Source organism: Pristiophorus japonicus, chromosome 10 (assembly GCF_044704955.1).
Source record: "Pristiophorus japonicus isolate sPriJap1 chromosome 10, sPriJap1.hap1, whole genome shotgun sequence".
Lineage (NCBI taxonomy): Eukaryota > Metazoa > Chordata > Chondrichthyes > Pristiophoridae > Pristiophorus > Pristiophorus japonicus.
The window spans coordinates 172,083,798-172,103,354 of record NC_091986.1 but is presented as its reverse complement, the minus strand read 5'-3'; the positions used below and the strand labels follow the sequence as shown (position 1 = coordinate 172,103,354).

At 45.4% G+C, this 19,557-nt stretch overlaps 1 protein-coding gene across 2 annotated transcripts in view; it reads right to left on the bottom strand.

Moving 5' to 3' along the window:
* Positions 1-19,557, bottom strand: part of fryb (furry homolog b (Drosophila)) — a 439,334-nt gene that overhangs the window by 290,947 nt on the left and 128,830 nt on the right. For both annotated transcript variants that reach the window (XM_070892324.1, XM_070892325.1), the window contains exons 14-16: positions 17,405-17,491; positions 14,849-15,020; positions 4,506-4,638 (exon numbers count right to left, since the gene is read on the bottom strand). In XM_070892324.1, the coding sequence (XP_070748425.1) occupies positions 4,506-4,638; positions 14,849-15,020; positions 17,405-17,491 (392 nt within the window). The remainder of the gene's footprint in view (positions 1-4,505; positions 4,639-14,848; positions 15,021-17,404; positions 17,492-19,557) is intronic.

The following is a 19,557-nucleotide window of genomic DNA, read 5'->3' as shown; positions in this document are numbered from 1 at the left end:
CATTGGCCAGTTCTTGGGTCATGTAGGCTGAAGTGAGGTCCAACTTGGTGAACAGCTTGCCGCCTACCAGCATGGCAAAAAGGTCCTCCGCTCTCGGGAGCGGGTATTGGACTTGTATGGACACCCGGTTGATAGTGGCCTTGTAGTCGCCAAAGATCCTGACCAAGCCATCCGCTTTTAGGACGGCAACAATGGGGCTCGCCCAGTCGCTGAATTCAACGGGCGAGATGATGCCCTTTCTCAGCAACCGGTCCAACTCACTCTCAATTTTCTCCCGCATCACATACGGCACAGCTCTGGCTTTGTGGTGCACTGGTCTGGCATCCGGGGTGATGCGTATCACTACTTTGGTACCTTTGAACGTCTGATGCCAGGTTGAAATAGTGACTCAAATTGTTGTAGGACCTGTGAGCATGAACTTCGCTCCACAGATGACATGGCGTGCACATCCCCTCATTTCCAGTTCATCTCAGCTAACCAGCTCCTCCTCAACAGTGCGGGACCATTGCCTGGGACAATCCAGAGCGGCAGCCGGTTCACCGATCCATTGTGTGTGACCGCCAACATTGCACTGCCTAGCACTGGAATGATTTCTTTGGTGTACATCCCTAATTGCGTCTCAATGCGTTCTAGTTCGGGTCTGCTGGCTTTGAGTGGCTTTTCGAATTGTTGAACACTCATGACTGACTGGCTCATGAGTCCAGCTCCATGCGTACAGGAATGCCGTTTAATAGGACTTTCATCATCATAGGTGGCGTTTTGGTATATGAGCTGTGAATGTTTGCCACATGAACCCGCTGAACTTCAGCGTCCATTGATTTGCCCCAAGCGTCATCCTGCCTCGCAGACCTCTCATCTGGTTCATCCGCCTCATATATTAGCCTGCTTACAGGCTTTCTGCACATTCTGGCTAAATGGCCACTGAGGTTATAATTTCTGCAGACGAACTGTTGAAACCTGCAAGTCCTGGCAGCATGTCTGCCCCCACACCTCCAGCATGAACTGAGATTCCCATTGTTGTGAACAAAAGAGCTGTTACAAGGCATTCCTCACTGATTGTCCCTTTGACAGCTCTTGAGCACCCTGTTAGTCGGTGTCAATGGCCCCATCCCAGGCTGCATTGTCCACTGGAGGGGCGTAAATGTCCGTTCAGCCTGCCGTTGTCTGTGTTGGAGACTTACTCTTGGGTCTATTGCTGCCTGGGGTGTGTCGAACTGCCCTTGCCTGCCTGTGGGGCTCTGTGTCGCATTTGGAGGCAGAATTGCGCATGTATATTATCTTGGTTTCCTCCTCCCCCGCCATAAAAGTCTGAGCCATTAACACCGCCGCTTCCAAGGTCAAGGCCTTGGTCTCAATTAGCTTTCTGAAAATCCCAGCATGACCGATGCCCTCAATAAAGAAATCCCTTAGCATCTCCCCCCTGCAGGCGTATGTGAACTTACAGAGGTTGGCCAAGCACCGGAGGTCCGCAACGAAATCCGGTATGCTCTGTCCTTCCCGGCGTCGGTGGGTATAGAATCTGTGTCGGGCCATGTGTAGGCTGCTCGCTGGTTTGAGGTGCTCACTGATTAGTTTGCTGAGCTCTTCAAAGGTTTTGTCCGCCGACTTCTCGCGTGCCAGCAGGTCTTTTATGAGCGCATAAGTCTTAGGTCCACAGCTGGTCAGCAGATGAGCCCTTCGCTTGTCGGCCTCTCCGTCTCCCAGCCAGTCCTTCGTGATAAAACTCTGCTGGAGCCTCTCAATGAAATCGTCCCAGTCCTCACCAACACAGTACCGTTCATCTGTGCTGCCGGTGGCCATTCTCGTGGGTCATTGATTCCTGTTTCTCGTCGCCAATGTAATGTCCTCACACAATACCACAAATCCACACGAGGCACATTCTATGGACAAGGTCACTCCATGACCTGAACCTTTATTCACAGGACCAAGAAGTCTTGAACCTGCGTGGGATCTCCCTTTATATACCTGGATGACCAGTTGAGGAGTGCCTCCCACAAGTTCACCCCCTGTGGTCAAGGTGTGCATTTCTTACCTATATACAGTATTGCAATGTTGTTACATAAAGGTTACATACATGACAGTAATGAGCAGGGTGGATAAGGGGGAACCAGTGGATGTGGTGTATTTGGATTTCTAGAAGACATTCGATAAGGTGAAACATAAAAGATTATTGCACAAGATTAAAGTTTACGGGGTTGGGGGTAATATATTTGAATGGATAGAGGATTGGCTAACTAACAGAAAACAGAGAGTCGGGATAAATGGGTAATTTTCTGGTTGGCAAACAGTAACTAGTGAGGTGCCGCAGGGATCGGTGCGGGGGCCTCAACTATTTACAATCTATATTAATGACTTGGATGAAGGAACCGAGTGTAATGTAGCCAAGTTTTCTGATGATACAAAGATGGGTGGGAAAGCAAACTATGAGGAGGACACAAAAAATCTGCAGGGGGATATAGACAGGCTAAGTGAGTGGGCAAAAATCTGGCAGATGGAGTATAATGTAGGAAAATGTAAGGTTATTCACTTTGGCAGAAAAAAATAGAAAAGCAAATTACAATTTAAATGGAGAAAAGTTGCGAAGTATGGGACTTGGGGGTCCTTGTGCATGAAACACAAAAAGTTAGTATGCAGGTACAGCAAGTAATCAGGAAGGCAAATGGAATGGTGGCCTTTATTGCAAGGGGGATAAAATATAAACGCAGATAAATCCTGCTACAACTGTACAGGGTATTGGTAAGGCCACACCTAGAATACTGTGCACAGTTTTGGTCTCCGTATTTATGGAAGGATATACTTGCACTGAAGGCTGTTCAGAGAAGGTTTATTTGGTTGATTCTGGAGATGAGGGGGGTTGACTTATGAGGATAGGTTGAGTAGGTTGGGCCTATACACATTGGAGTTCAGAAGAATGAGAGGTGATCTTATCGATATGTATAAAATAATGAGGGGACTCGACAAGGTGGATACAGAAAGGATATTTCCGCTCATAGGGAAACTAAAACTAGGAGACATAGTCTCAGAATAAGGGGCCGCCCACTTAAAGCTGAGAGAGTCGGGATAAACGGGGTCTTTTCAGAATGGCAAGCAGTGACGAGTAGGGTGCCCCAGGGCTCAGTGCTGGGACCCCAGCTATTTACAATATACATCAATGATTTAGATGAAGGAATTGAATGTAATATCTCCAAGTTTGCAGATGACACTAAACTGGGTGGCGGTGTGAGCTGTGAAGAGGATGTTAAGAGGCTGCAGGGTGACTTGGCAGGTTAGGTGAGTGGGCAAATCCATGGCAGATGCAGTATAATGTGGATAAATGGGAGGTTATCCACTTTGGTGGCAAAAGCATGAAGGCAGAATATTATCTGAATGGCGGCAGATTAGGAAAAGGGGAGGTGCAACGAGACCTGGATCATCAGTCATTGAACGTTGGCATGCAGGTGCAGCAGGCGGTGAAGAAGACAAATGGCATGTTGGCCTTCATAGCTAGGGGATTTGAGTATAGGAGCAGGGAGATCTTAATGCAGTTGTACAGGGCCTTGGTGAGGCCTCACCTGGAATATTGTGTTCAGTTTTGGTCTCCTAATCTGAGGAAGGATGTTCTTGCTATTGAGAGAGTACAGCGAAGGTTCACCAGACTGATTCCAGAGATGGCAGGAATGACATATGAGGAGAGACTGGATCGAATGGGCCTGTATTCACTGGAGTTTAGAAGAATGAGAGGGGATCTCATAGAAACATAAAATTTTGACGGGACTGGACAGGTTAGATGCAGGAAGAATGTTCCCGAAGTTGGGGAAGTCCAGAACCAGGGGTCACAGTCTAAGGATAAAGGGTAAGCCATTTCGGACCAAGATGAGGAGAAAGTTCTTCACTCAGAGAGTTGTTAACCTGTGGAATTCTCGACCACAGAGAGTTGTTGATGCCAGTTTATTAGATATATTCAAGAGGGAGTTAGATGTGGCCCTTGCGATTAAAGGGATCAAGGGGTATGGAGAGAAAGCAGGAAAGGGGTACTGAGGTGAATGATCAGCCATGATCTTATTGAATGGTGGTGCAGGCTCAAAGGGCCGAATGGCCGACTCCTGCACCTATTTTCTATGTTTCTATATTTCTATCTGTTAGAGCTGTTAACCGAAGAATTGTTTGTACAAGTCATTCAAATTACAAACACTTCATGCAGGCACAGACAACAGCAGAGAGCTGTAGACAACTGTGTCATTTCCCTTTAATGTTCCACATTCTTTTAAATTTCAAGGACATGCAATTTTCCATTCCAATCACTAGTGTGTTCCTTGCATATGTCCAAATCTGTACCTGGAGCTGTGAGTATTTCGGCAAATAAGTTGACCACAAATATTGAGTGCTATTAGCATATTACCATTCTGATAAACTGTGCAGCAGTTTTGAACCATTTGAAACTGACATACACCAGTACATAAAAATCAGCCACATCCTTTCACCATTCACTCGAAATTAAACTCTGCATAAATTATATGCTTGCTTACGTGATCATGTCTTCAGGTTCTTTGTTCAATATCTGTATATTAGTCAACATCATACAACGCCCAACTTCTTTATCGAGGTGCCTTAAGATGCTATCTAGGGCTTTTCGTAGTTGTGGATAGTACAGAGACATTCCTGTTGAGTTGAGGGTAAAATCTAATTTTAGAATGGTTTTGACAATCCCATTAACTAAAAGCAATGGCCCTGAATTTCCTTGCTATCTTCAGCACCTACACCGTTATTGGACTATTATTGTGCTAATAAGATCAAGAAAATTAGTATTTTAGCACAATCCACTGCTAATGCACATTTTAAACAGCCAGAGTCATCTAGGATCATGAGATTGTGAACAACAGGGCTGAGCCTGAGACAGTGAGGGAGGGGGTTGGAATTGGTGCAAATGTGGCACTGTTCAGCAATCCTTGGAGTGAGGTCCAGTGCAATCTCCCTCCAAGCAGCATGAGTAACATTCCTGGCTGACTTGCTAGCTCGCAGGCCCAGGAGTCTGTGGGGCCGAAATTGCCCTTCTCCTTAAGGCCTGTTACCACTGAAAATCGGCGGCCACGCTGCGGAATGCAGTCGCTGCCAACTTTTCGTGGAATGGCTGGTGATAGCCCAATTGCCCTTCCAAGGTTTCCCGGCGGTGCTCCGATCCCCGCCGCCACTGCTCCGCTGCTGCCGATCAGTGTTAGGTGTGTGATCACCATGCGCACCACCGATGTTCCTCCCCAACTGCAAAATACTGCTTTGAAAAGCTTCAGCCCGCCTGGCGGTGCCAAAACCTGTCTTTTCCCGGTGAGGCTGTGGCCTTCTGCAATGGCAGTACGGCTTCCCTTAAAGGGGAGGATGCACTGCTGCTGCCACCAAGTTTTTTATTGTCGGCCGACTACCATGTCGGCCCGACAATTATGCCCCCGGGTTCGGCCGGGCCGCCAACAGGCAACCTGGCACCCCCTCTTGGGTGCTAAGCTGCTGGCCCGGTCGAAACCCTCACTGGTGGCCCAGTGGACCGAAGTTTTAAAATCGCGAAGGCTCTCCCCTTTAAGTGAAGGGTAGAGCCATGGTGACGCGGTGCCATGATGACGTCATTGCGGCGGTCACTCTGCACCGCCCCCAACTTCTGCCCCTCAGGTGTTGCTACCACTGCATATCTGCCCCTCTCGTGTAGTCACTGCCCCCATTAAGATCGACTTCCAGATCTGAATAAAAAAAACAGAGCAGAATTTCACTCAAAAGGTGATCTCAACAACAGCTGCGGTAAAAATCATTGAAACGGGGTGCTTACGCCCCATTTCGGGTGGGGGGCAATTTCGGCCCCTGTCTCTCTTGTCTTCCACCTCTTACAAAAGTGCTTGCAGGTCATCCTATAAAAAAACTTGTTGCTCTTCTTTTGATGGTTCCCAGTGGGTAGAGCAGTATCCTACTGTTCATGGTGCTACAATGTACTGAAGCTCCTAGGCAGCCTGCTAATGAATCTGCACTGTACTGTCTCTGTTGCTTTAAGATTATTCCTATAGTGTGGACCCCAAAACTGTACACAGTAATCCAACTGTGGTCCTAGTAAGGTTTTAAATAGATTTAGCATTGCATGTCAACTTTTAAAATCTATACCTCTTGCCATAAAAAAACAGTATTCCATTATTTTTTTTTAACTTGAGGTACTCCTGTTATTGGGCTCAATTTTCCTGGGTCATTTGCACCGTTTTTTTGGCACGCGCCATTTTTTTTGGCGTAGGTATTTAAATCAAAGTTTCCCACAGGAATCTGCGCTGGCATCACTGAGTTAGGTACGATTTTTTTACGTTCGTTTTTTTAACGTCATGTCTGCGCACGTTTTGATGATTTTTCATTGTTTGGCTAAAAATATTTTCTGCTCGGTCGGCGTATCTGGCCACTCCCGAAAAACCTTCTGGTGATTTAACAGAAAGCAGCGCACATTGAGAAATTGGCGTTGAAAGACACCATTGTTTTTCATCAAAGTTTTTGGAGGGAGTCAAGAACTCTTTAAATATCCATAATAAATGAAATTTTTTTTATCTTTCAACAGAGTACTTGGAAGTTTCATGGAATTCTGAAGTTTTTATTGTTTTTTTACTCACACGCCACCACCAAACGCCTTCAAACAGACTGGAAGGTCGCAGCGTCGGCGGCAGAATCGGCCCCACGCCTGGACACAGGGGCTCGGGGCTCAGCTGCAAAACAAGCCTGGGGGGGAGGTGAGGTGGCAATCGGAAGACTGCACTAGACAGCCAATGAGTCCGGGGGAGGAGAAGTCACAAGACTGCAATGAGCCCGGCGGGGGGCAGGGGACGGGGAAAGAGGGGAGAAGTCACAAGACTGCTGAGACCTGGGTGTAGTCCACACACACTTTGGGGAGAGACAACAAAGAACCTGTCCTGCCTGCCTTCCTGTTGTCTTGAGCTTCTTGTAAAGGTAATATTTAACCATGGGGGAAATACTGACAATGCCATACCTTGTGCGAGCCTTCTGCATCATGGCGCTACGGAGGAGACAAATGATTCAACGTCATCACATGAGGAACCTCAGAGCCGGGAGTGTACTGGGCAGGAGGCCTTACCCACCTTGGGTATATCGAGACAGGCGTTTGTACCTGCAACTGAGTAATGCAGGCTCTTTCAGACGGCTGTGTTTCCGCAAAGAAGTTGTAACTGAGATCTGTGAGTTGGTGAATGCAGACCTGTAAACTAGAAGCATCAGGACTGCTTTGTCAGTTGAAGTGAAGGTTACAGCTGCACTTTCATTCTATGCCTCTGGATCGTTTCAAGCTACAACTGAGGATGTGTGCGCCATTTCTCAACATGCAACACATGTCTGCATTCGGCACGTGACTGCTGCACTATATGCCTGGAGGAATGACTACATAAAGTTCCCCATGACCGACCAGGCAATGCGTGACAGGGCTGTGGGCTTCTCCAGGATTGCTGGCTTCCCAAAGGTACAGGGCTGCATTGATTGTACCCACATCATCTTGCGAGCACCTTTGGAGGATTCCGAGATGTACGGGAACAGAAAAGGCTTCCACTCCATTAATGTACAGCTCGTGTGTGACGACATACATCTCATCATGTCAGTCGATGCAAGATATCCTGGGAGCACCCATGATGCATTCATCCTACGCGAGAGCATTATATCAGCCATGTTTGAGCAGCAGCCAGGAGGGCAGAGCTGGCTACTGGGAGACAAAGGGTACGGCCTCGCCAACTGGCTCATGATGCCCCTACGTGTAACCCGGATGGAAGCTGACTGGGAATACAATATGTCGCACAGTGCGACGCGCAGCATCATAGAGAGGACCATCTTGAAGCAGCGTTTCCGATGCCTGTACCATTCCGGAGGCTACTTGCTATACTCCCCTGAGATTGTCGGCCAGTTCACTGTTATGTGTTGCATGCTGCATAACTTAGCCATCATGAGGCAGCAGCAGCAGTTAGGAGAAGACCCATCTGCAGTGAGAGTGGCTGATGATAATGATGAGGAAGCTGCAAATGATGAGCAGGTGGATGAGGACGAGGAAGCCATGCAAGTACCCGAACCCGGAGCACGACAGCGGAGGAGGGTGGGCCATTCTGCCCCTTTAACGATTGCTCGAGCCTTGCGCCAGCAGTTCATCCCTGAAGGTTCAGCGACAACTTTTCCACATGGACCATGTTTACTGTGTGAACCTGTTCCATAATGTTCTGTTGTGTTAATGGAACAAATGATGGAAATGATTCTTGTTTATATCAAAAGTTGTGTCAATAATCAAACAAATAATGTAAATGATTCAGTTTTAATGTAAAATATATTTTATTCAAAAGTTTGACAAACAGTTCTTTGCACTTCAATAAAATTATTCTTGTATCAAACTTTAAAGTTTTCAGTTAAGATCACTTACAAACTTTAAGATCACTTAAAAACTTTAAGATCACTTAAAAACTTTTAAACTTATAAATTTACATAACTTACAAGAAACTTTTAATTTGTGAACAACAGTTACAACAGTAATAATAATAACGGCAGCAGAAGCAACAAAGAAAGGCTGCACGCACCCATTTCTCCTCCACCTTATTCTAAGACCGCCACTTGTTCTTGGTGAACCCACCATCCCTGCCCGCAGGCGCTGGCGCAGTGTTTCTGGGGTTGGTACCAAGCTTATTCTTTATATGATTGCGGGTAGTGAGCACTGCAACTGATTCTGTCAATGGGTGTGGGGTCTTGGTGTGTTCCCTTATTGCAGCAGCTAACTCGAAAATACCGTCCTTCATGCGCCCTGACAGTGCTTCAACGACCTGCAACATTCCCCTCCCTCATGTTGAGCAAAAGTGTCTCAACTACCTGCAGCATTCCCTCTCTCATGTTCACTAATAGTGTTTGCACCATCTCTGACATTCCCTCCCTGATGTTCACTGACATGGTTTCCGCTGACTGAGATATTCCCTCATTCATGATCCCGAACATTGTTCCCATTTCTCGTGAGATTGCTGTTACTTCTCCCGACAGTCCCGTTACTTTATCACCCACCCCACTGATGTGCCCAGGAGTGATCGAGTAAGGTCAATGCTCTCCCCACTCATGTGCTTCCCGCCATCATCTGAAACATAGAAACATAGAAAATAGGTGCAGGAGTAGGCCATTCGGCCCTTCGAGCCTGCACCGCCATACAATAAGATCATGGCTGATCATTCCCTCAGTACGCCTTTCCTGCTTTCTCTCCATACTCTTTGATCCCCTTAGCCATAAGGGCCATATCTAACTCCCTCTTGAATATATCCAATTAACTGGCATCAACAACTCTCTGCAGCAGGGAATTCCACAGGTTAACAACTCTCTGCGTGAAGAAGTTTCTTCTCATTCTCAGTCCTAAATGGCCTACCCCTTATTCTAAGACTAGATCCCCTGGTTCTGGACTTCCCCAACATCGGGAACATTCTTCCCGCATCTAACCTGTCCAGTCCCTTCAGATTCTTATACGTTTCTATGAGATCCCCTCTCATCCTTTTAAACTCCAGTGAATAAAGGCCCAGTTGATCCAGTCTCTCCTCATATGACAGTCCAGCCATCCCTGGAATCAGTCTGGTGAACCTTCGCAGCACTCCCTCAATAGCAAGAACGTCCTTCCTCAGATTAGGTGACCAAAACTGAACACAATATTCCAGGTGAGGCCTCACCAAGGCCCTGTACAACTGCAGTAAAACCTCCCTGCTTCTATACTCAAATCCCCTAGCTATGAAGGCCAACATACCATTTGCCATCTTCACCGCCTACTGTACCTGCATGCCCACTTTCAGTGACTGATGAACCATGACACACAGGTCACGTTGGACCTCCCCTTTTCCTAATCTGCCGCCATCGAGATAATATTCTGCCTTCGTGTTTTTGCCCCCAAAATGGATAACCTCACATTTATCCACATTATACTGCATCTGCCATGCATTTGCCCACTCACCTAACCTGTCCAAGTCACCCTGCAGCCTCTTAGCGTCCTTCTCACAGCTCACACCGCCACCCGGTTTAGCGTCATCCGCAAACTTGGAGATATTACACTCAATTCCTTCATCTAAATCATTAATGTATATTGTGAAGAGCTGGGGTCCCAGCACTGAGCCCTGCGGCACTCCATTAGTCACTGCCTGCCATTCTGAAAAGGACACGTTTATCCCGACTCTCTGTTTCCTGTCTGCCAACCAGTTCTCTATCCACGTCAGTACATTACCCCCAATACCATGCGCTTTGATTTTGCACACCAATCTCTTGTGCGGGACCTTGTCAAAAGTCTTTTGAAAGTCCAAATACACCACATCCACTGGTTCTCCCTTGTCCACTCTGCTCGTTACATCCTCAAAAATTTCCAGAAGATTCGTCAAGCATGATTTCCCTTTCGTAAATCCATGCTGACTTGGTCCGATCCTGTCACTGCTTTCCAAATGCGCTGCTATTTCATCCTTAATGATTGATTCCGACATTTTCCCCACTACTGATGTCAGGCTAACCGGTCTATAATTACCCTTTTTCTCTCTCCCTCCTTTTTTAAAATGTGGTGTTACATCAGCTGCCCTCCAGTCCATAGGAATTGATCCAGAGTCGATAGACTGTTGAAAAATGATCACCAATGCATCCACTATTTCTAGGGCCACTTCCTTAAGTACTCTGGGATGCAGACCATCAGGCCCCGGGGATTTATCGGCTTTCAATCCCATCAATTTCCCTAACACAATTTCCCGCCTAATAAGGATATCCTTCAGTTCCTCCTTCTCACTAGACCTATTGTCCCCAGTACAATTGGAAGGTTATTTGTGTCTTCCTTTGTGAAGACAGAACCGAAGTATTTGTTCAATTGGTCTGCCATTTCTTTGTTCCCCATTATACAATCACCTGAATCCGACTGCAAGGGACCTACATTTGTCTTCACTAATCTTTTTCTCTCCACATATTTATAGAAGCTTTTGCAGTCAGTTTTTATGTTCCCTGCAAGCTTCCTCTCATACTCTATTTTCTCCCTCTTAATTAAACCCTTAGTCTTCCTCTGCTGAATTCTAAATTTCTCCCAGTCCTCAGTTTTGTTGCTTTTTCTGGCCAATTTATATGTCTCTTCCTTGGTTTTAACACTATCCTTAATTTTCCTTGTTCGCCACGGTTGAGCCACCCTCCCCGTTTTATTTTTTACTCCAGACAGGGATATACAATTGCTGAAGTTCATCCATGTGATCTTTAAATGTTTATCATTGCTTATCCACCATCAACCCTTTAAGTATCCTTTGCCAGTCTATTCTAGTCAATTCACGCCTCATACCATCGAAGTTACCTTTCCTTAAGTTCAGGACCCTAGTTTCCGAATTAACTGTGTCACTCTCCATCTTAACAAAGAATTCTACCATATTATGGTCACTCTTCCCCAAGGGGCTTCGCACAACAAGATTGCTAATTAGTCTCTTCTCATTACACATCACCCAGTCTAGCTCTCAAGTTGGTTCCTCAACATATTGGTCGAGAAAACCATCCCTAATACACTCCAGGAAATCCTCCTCCACCGCATTGCTACCAGTTAGGTTAGCCCAATCAATATGTAGATTAAAGTCGCCCATGATAACTGCTGTACCTTTATTGCGCACATCCCTTATTTCTTGTTTGATGCTGTCCCCAACCTCACTACTACTGTTTGGTGGTCTGTACACAACTCCCACTAGCGTTTTCTGCTCTTTGGAATTCCGCAGCTCCACATCATCCAGGCTAATGTCCCTCCTTACTATTGCATTAATTTCCTCTTTAACCAGCGACACCACCCCGCCTCCTTTTCCTTTCTGTCTATCCTTCCTAAATGCTGAATACTCTTGGATGTTGAGTTCCGAACCATGTCTCCGTGATGCCAATTACATCATACCCATTAACTGCTATCTGCGCAGTTAATTCGTTCACCTTATTCCTAATACACTTCGCATTGAGGCACAGGGCCTTCAGGCTTGTCTTTTTAACACACTTTGCCCCTTTAGAATTTTGCTGTAATGTGGCCCTTTTTGTTTTTTGCCTTGGGTTTCTCTGCCCTCCACTTTTACTATTCTCCTTTCTATATTTTGTTTCTGACTCCATTTTAATTCCCTCTGTCTCCCTGCAGATTCCCATCCCCCTGCCATGTTAGTTTAACTCCTCCCCAATAGCACTAGCAAACACCCTAGGACATTGGTTCCGGTTCTGCCCAGGTGCAGACCGTCCGGTTTGTACTGGTCCCAGCTCCCCCAGAACCGGTTCCAATGCCCCAGGAATTTGAATCCCTCCCTTCTGCACCACTGCTCAAGCCACGTATTCATCTGAGCTATCCTGCGATTCCTACTCTGACTAGCATGTGGCATTGGTAGCAATCCTGAGATTACTACTTTTGAGATCCTACCTTTTAATTTAACCCCTAGCTCCCTAAATTCATCTCGTAGGACCTCATCCCATTTTTGATCTATATCGTTGGTACCTATATGCACCACGACAACTGGCTGTTCACCCTCCCTTTTCAGAATGTCCTGCACCCACTCCGAGACATCCCTGACCCTTGTACCAGGGAGGCAACATTCCATCCTGGAATCTCGGTTGCAGCCGCAGAAATGCCTATCTATTCCGCATACAATTGAATCCCCTATCACTATCGTTCTCCCACTCTTTTTCCTGCCCTCCTGTGCAGCAGAGCCAGCCACGGTGCCATGAACTTGGCTGCTGCTGCTCTCCCCTGATGAGTCATCCCTCTCAACAGTACTCAAAGCGGTGTATCTGTTTTGCAGGGGGATGACCGTAGGGGATCCCTGCACTGCCTTCCTTGCACTGCTGTTCCTGTTGGTCTTCCATTCCCTATCTGGCTGTGTACCATTTACCTGCGGTGAGACCAGCTCACTAAATGTGCTATTCACATCATTCTCAGCATCTGAAACACGTCTGTTAGATCTTGCATCTCAGGAAAGTGCGGTCGAGCTCTCCGTCCCCTCCTCCCCATGTGTGTGGTTCGCACCCGACAACTGGGACCCGTAGCCTCGGAAGGTGGGGCCCTAGGTGTGCCTCACTCCACCACACCACTAGGACCTGCAGCCTCGGACAGTAGGAAACCATGGACTGTCCCACCAACACTCAAACCACGAGTCACGGAAGGGGCTGACACCTCAATAGACAGCACCTGCACCTCCTCCAAAGTCAGTAAAACAGTGGGGGATTCATCCATCTCCATCTCCTCCCCCTCACTCCCAAGCTCTTGATCTGGAGGGTGGGATTGGAAGATCTTGTCCTCTTCAGGCGTCTGAATCTTCTTCTGCATCGTCAGGGTTGGCCTCAAGTTCTGCAAAATATAACAGAACAGACAAATGGTTAGCAGCAGAGGAGGGGGCAGGGTGGCATGAGTAGGCTCACATAGCACAAGCAGCAGGCTGATTTGAAGGACCACGATGAATGATAGCACATTGCATCAACTGAAGCGTAGCTGACGAAGACATCCCCAGGAACCAAAGCATGGCTAGCCCTTGCATTACTTAACATTTAGCAAAGCCAGACTGTGGAATTTGTAGGACTTGCCCTCTCCCTGGAGTGTGGGCCCAGCTTGTGCAGTATGGTTGTTTTTCTCCAAGCAGGACCCATCAAAGCAGCGACTCTTTCTTCCAAGTGTGTCAGTGGGTGCAGATTTACCAGGCTTCCTGCTGTTTGATTTCTTTCCCTTTTGCTATTGTGCCACCTTCCTCTGCAAAGATGAAAATGCAACTTTTTAGAAAGGGTGTCTTTCTGCTAGGTGGGACATATACAGCTGGTCACATTTACAATTGCAATTCCATTGAATAAATGAAAATATTACTTACACTAAATACTTGACCAAGTTCCTGCCATTTCTTTTTACACTGGCCTCCAGATCTCGTGGTGGTCACCATTGCACAGTAATCTTCTGTAACTTGGTTCCAGCGTTTCTTCATTTCTTTGAGTGGAACTTTTATGTGACTTCTGCTGGTGTCCAGCTCCTACCATCGGTTCTCAATCACAGTAACTAGTGCCTCCACTTCATCCTGAGAGAAATTTTTGGTCCTTGCACTGTGTAGCATCTTGTATTGCAGCTCCAATTTTTCCAATGCTCTCACACAGCACTCAACGTTCTCACACACACAACTGGCTCTTTAAAAATGGCCGACTGCAGACCTGGAGCTGTACTGCGCATGCACACCCATTGGGATCATGTCAAAAACATCCTTTTTTTCCCCTGCACATACGCAGAAGGTGCAGCATCGCTTTTTCGGTGCAGACAAAAGGCTCCACCCCCCGAGGCGACTGGACAGGCTGCGCGGCGCCAAATTTGAAAAATATGCGGGGAATCTTTGAACAAATATTTTTGGTGCATTTCTGGCCTAGAAAAATGGTCATAACTCTGCAATATGCCAAAAAAACGGGCTTGGGTAAAATTGAGCCCATTGTCTTGTGAACTTAAACTCCCAAATCCTCTGCTCTTCCATACCACCCAGCTTTGCCTCATTCAAGGTAGAATTACTACTTTTTCTTACCAAAATGTACCATCTCAGATTCACTGACGTTGAATTCCATCTGTTACATTTTTCCTTTGCAGCTTCCTTTGGTGCTCAGATATATATATTCTAGTTTATGATCATCTGCAAATTTGGATGTTAGTCCCTTTAACCTTATATCCAAAGTAGTAATTTCATTATGGCTGCTGGAGATATCTATAAAATATTTTAGAGAGAAAGAGGTGTTCTACTTACCAGAACTTCATTTTACTGGGGTAGAATTTCAAAAAGGGTTCCCCTAATCTCCCACTGTAACTTTGGAAATTCTATCCTATTGCACTAAAATACAACTTCTCTTATTACAATTTATGACTAACCTATTGTTTTTGCATCTTCTTCCGTCAGGGTTTTACTCAAGTAAGTCTTCTTCACTCTGAGTGTGTTGCCAGATGGGAGTACAGCTCCTGTGTTAGGCATTGGTGGCTCCCCATCCTTCTGTTGCAGATTGTCAGCAACCACAAGGAAGGCCCTCAAACCAATGTTCATTCTCTGTGAAACGCATTGCGAAAGTACACCGAATTAATATTTTTTTATGAAATGGCAACCTTCCTTGATTTCCATAGGCTAGGATTAAAATGACACCTATTATCATACCAATATGTGGTAATCCCCTTATTAAGGTAGTATCCAAAATGTCATGTTAATTTCTAGGCAATTTCACTTTTTTGTACCAATGATTTTCTTGGGTTCAAAGCAGTTTAGCCATAATTTAAACATATTTTTCAAATCAACCTAACAGTAAACTCAATGAAGATAGTTGATTTGGGGTAAACTGACACTTTTAAGAAAGAGCTGGCTCAACTGAGAAGGGGGAACCAAAGGTTACAGAGATAGTAACAGTTGAAAGGCAGGGATATATATAGCAAAGAGAAGTTTAGGAAGCAAGCTCTAGGACCAAGATGGCTGTAAGCTTTGCCAACGTGAGGAGCTCCAGGTGGTATAGACTCTGGATCAGTTCCTATCAAGTGGATGGTAGCCAATGTAACCCCACTTTTTAAAAAAGGAGGGAGAGAAAACAGGGAATTATAGACTGGTCAGCCTGATCTCAGTAGTGGGTAAAATGATGGAATCAATTATTAAGGATGTCATAGCAGCGCATTTGGAAAGAGGTGACATGATAGGTCCAAGTCAGCATGGATTTGTGAAAGGGAAATCATGCTTGACAAATCTTCTGGAATTTTTTGAGGATGTTTTCAGTAGAGTGGACAAGGGAGAACCAGTTGATGTGGTATATTTGGACTTTCAGAAGGCTTTCAACAAGGTCCCAAACAAGAGATTAATGTGCAAAGTTAAAGCACATGGGATTGGGGGTAGTGTGCTGACATGGATTGAAAACTGGTTGTCAGACAGGAAGCAAAGAGTAGGAGTAAATGGGTACTTTTTAGAATGGCAGGCAGTGACTAGTGGGGTACCGCAAGGTTCTGTGCTGGGGCCCCAGCTGTTTACATTGTACATTAATGATTTGGACGAGGGGATTAAATGTAGTATCTTCAAATTTGTGGATGACACTAAGTTGGGTGGCAGTGTGAGCTGCGAGGAGGATGCTATGAGGCTGCAGAGTGACTTGGATAGGTTAGGTGAGTGGGCAAATGCATGGCAGATGAAGTATAATGTGGATAAATATGAGGTTATCCACTTTGGTGGTAAAAACAGAGAGACAGACTATTATATGAATGGTGACAGATTAGGAAAAGGGGATAACCTTTTCCTAACACAACAAGACCTGGGTGTCATGGTACATCAGTCATTGAAGGTATTGCAGGTACAGCAGACGGTTAAGAAAGCAAATGGCATGTTGGCCTTCATAGCGAGGGGATTTGAGTACAGGGGCAGGGAGGTGTTGCTACAGTTGGTGAGGCCACACTTGGAGTATTGTGTACAGTTTTGGTCTCCTAACTTGAGGAAGAACATTCTTGCGATTGAGGGAGTGCAGCGAAGGTTCACCAGACTGATTCCTGGGATGGCGGGACTGACATATCAAGAAAGACTGGATCAACTGGGCTTGTATTCACTGGAGTTCAGAAGTATGAGAGGGGGTCTCATAGAAACGTTTAAAATTCTGATGAGTTTAGACAGGTTAGATGCAGGAAGAATGTTCCCAATGTTGGGGAAGTCCAGAACCAGGGGTCACAGTCTAAGGATAAGGGGTAAGCCATTTAGGACCGAGATGAGGAGAAACTTCTTCACCCAGAGAGTGGTGAACCTGTGGAATTCTCTACCACAGAAAGTTGTTGAGGCCAATTCACTAAATATATTCAAAAAGGAGTTAGATGTAATCCTTACTACTAGGGGGATCAAGGGGTATGGCGAGAAAGCAGGAATGGGGTACTGAGGTTGTATGTTCAGCCATGAACTCATTGAATGGCGGTGCAGGCTCGAAGGGCCGAATGGCCTACTCCTGCACCTATTTTCTATGTTTCTATATACAGAGGAGGCCAGACTCAGTGGACCATAGGGCACAGTTTGGGATGAGCAGCTGGGGAGGGGACTGGAGTCTACGGTGTTTTTGGCACTATCCATATAAGTTTTCCAAGTATTCAATGGGAGAAAGTTCTAGCTCATCACAACTCGGTCAGGTAGGAAGTTTGACAAAATGTAGTTAGTTGTGGAACCAAGGACGTTAATGGTGCATCACAGTCTCAATTACATTAATTTATTATTTCTTTCAATGGCAGGAAACTGGCAAACATTGTCAATTCACCACTTTAAGTTTACTGTACATTGTGACGAAAGCATTAATTTTTTTACATGAATTTGAAATTTAAATTACTGGCAAAGAGAACAAAATATTTTTTTCTATATAAATGCTATCATCCTACATTCTAACAATCTTAAATTAAGAAAAGAATATTGTGAAAGAAAGCAATAAATACCTCCGGATTCAGACTAAAGGTTTTTGGTGACTTTCCAACACTAAGAAGGTCAAATATGATTTCCTTCATAGCAAAATCTAGTCGCTCCTGAAAAGTGAAAAAATATTTCTTAAATTACTTTAAAATCAAACGAACTTTGCAAGTTGTTGCAAAATACCACAAACAACAGTCAAAATTTATAAGAAATGTACATAGAGACATGTAAACATCACACTATATAGTGACACTATATCGAAAGTCTATCTGCAGTACATATTCAAAGCCTTGTGGGGTGAAATTTGTTTTGGGAAATAGTACAAAATGGGCAATAGCACATCAGCAGTCCATTTTCCACTCTGTCCGATTTTCTTTTACATTGGAAAAAAATATCAGGCAGAGTGGAAAATGGGCTGCCAATTCATAATTGCCTATTTTGCGCTACCACCATAGTCAGATATCATAGCAATGAGTCTGTACAATTTATGTGCTAAAATAGCCTTGGGAAATGAATTTCCAGGATAATGCAGTCTTATGATACTAGAAAGTATGCAACTTGTTCCAAGATTCTCAAAGATGCAGTGGCGATTTTGTTACATATATGCTGCTCCTTATCTTGAGGTTTTGGGTACTGTTTCATGGCCAACCGCGGTGTCGATTGCCACTGGTGTGTATGTTGGGGGGGTCAAAGAAGGTACGGTCCAAAGTGGGTTGCTCAGAATAGTCCGTGAATCTGAGTTTGATTTGGTCCAAGTGTTTCCATTTGAATGAGTCCATTTGAAAGTTTGACCCGAAACACCCTGCTCACCTCTTCGGCCACAACAGTGCCAGGAAGCCACTTGGAACCTTGTCCATAATTCAATACAAATACAGGATCATTGATTTCAATTTCGCGTGACACATTTGCGCTATCATGATATGTACCGTATATACTCGCATATCCTACGATCTCATGTATCATGCGACCCCTAAATTTTTGTCCCCAAAACATGATTTTATCATATATCTCATGTATCATGCAAGTCACTTTTTTGAGATAACAGATGCCACTAGGCTAGGCTTTCAAACAAGTTTAACAAGTACCCAACATGTAACAAGTACCCTAACACATAACAACGATCGAATACAGACCTTAACAACCGAATCATGAAACATCGAGTGGATTCTGTTGTGAAAGCTGTTTGCGAATGGAACACCGATATAGCAATCATTCCAGCTGGCTTGACTAGCGTCGTTCAGCCACTTGACGTATCCATTAATAAGCCATTTAAAGACAATATAAGAAAGAAATGAAATGACTGGATGATGGAAGGAGAGAAATCATTTACGAAGGGAGGGAATATGAAGGCTCCGGATTTGCCTCTACTGTGTTTGCGGGTAAAAGAAGCATGGGCTGAGATAGATGGAGATTTGATTGTTAAAGCCTCTAATAATGCAGCAAACTTCAGAGGGAGTTGTGGGTGGCGATCTCTAGACCACAGCAAAGATACAGTACAAGTGACAATAGAGGCTGCAATCCAGCCCAGGAGATACCTGCCGAGATTCAGCGTGGATACGGTCTGCTTAACAGCCTAACAGCCTAATCTTGGCCAGCACTTCACACCCGCAAATTTTGTATCTCACGTATCATGCGACCCCCCCCAAATTTAGGTTACAATTTAGGTCTTCAAAAGTCGCATGATACGCGAGTATATACGGTACTTTGTTGAAGCTGCCTGCTCTCTACCTGTTTATGTAGATTAGGGTGAACTAACGAGAGCTTTGTCTTAAGTGCCCTTTTCATGAGCAGTTCAGCAGGTGGAATCCCAAGTGAGCGAGTGGGGTCTCGTGCGGTAACTAAGCAGGACTCGGGATAGGCAAGTCTGCAGTGAGCCTTAAGTTACCCTCTGCAAGCCATGCTTGACAGTTTGCACTGCTCTTTCTGCTTTACTATTGGATGCTGGTTTGAACGGGGCAGATGTGACATGTTTGATCCCGTTGCGGGTCATGAATTCTTTGAACTCAGCACTGGTGAAACATGGCCCGTTGTCGCTCATTGGGTAGTCCGTGCGTGAAAAACATGGCCCGCAGGCTTTCAGTGGTGGCAATGGACGTGCTTGCCGACATCATCTCACATTCAATCCATTTGGAGTACACGTCTACAACCACAAGGAACATTTTACCCAAAAACGGGCCTG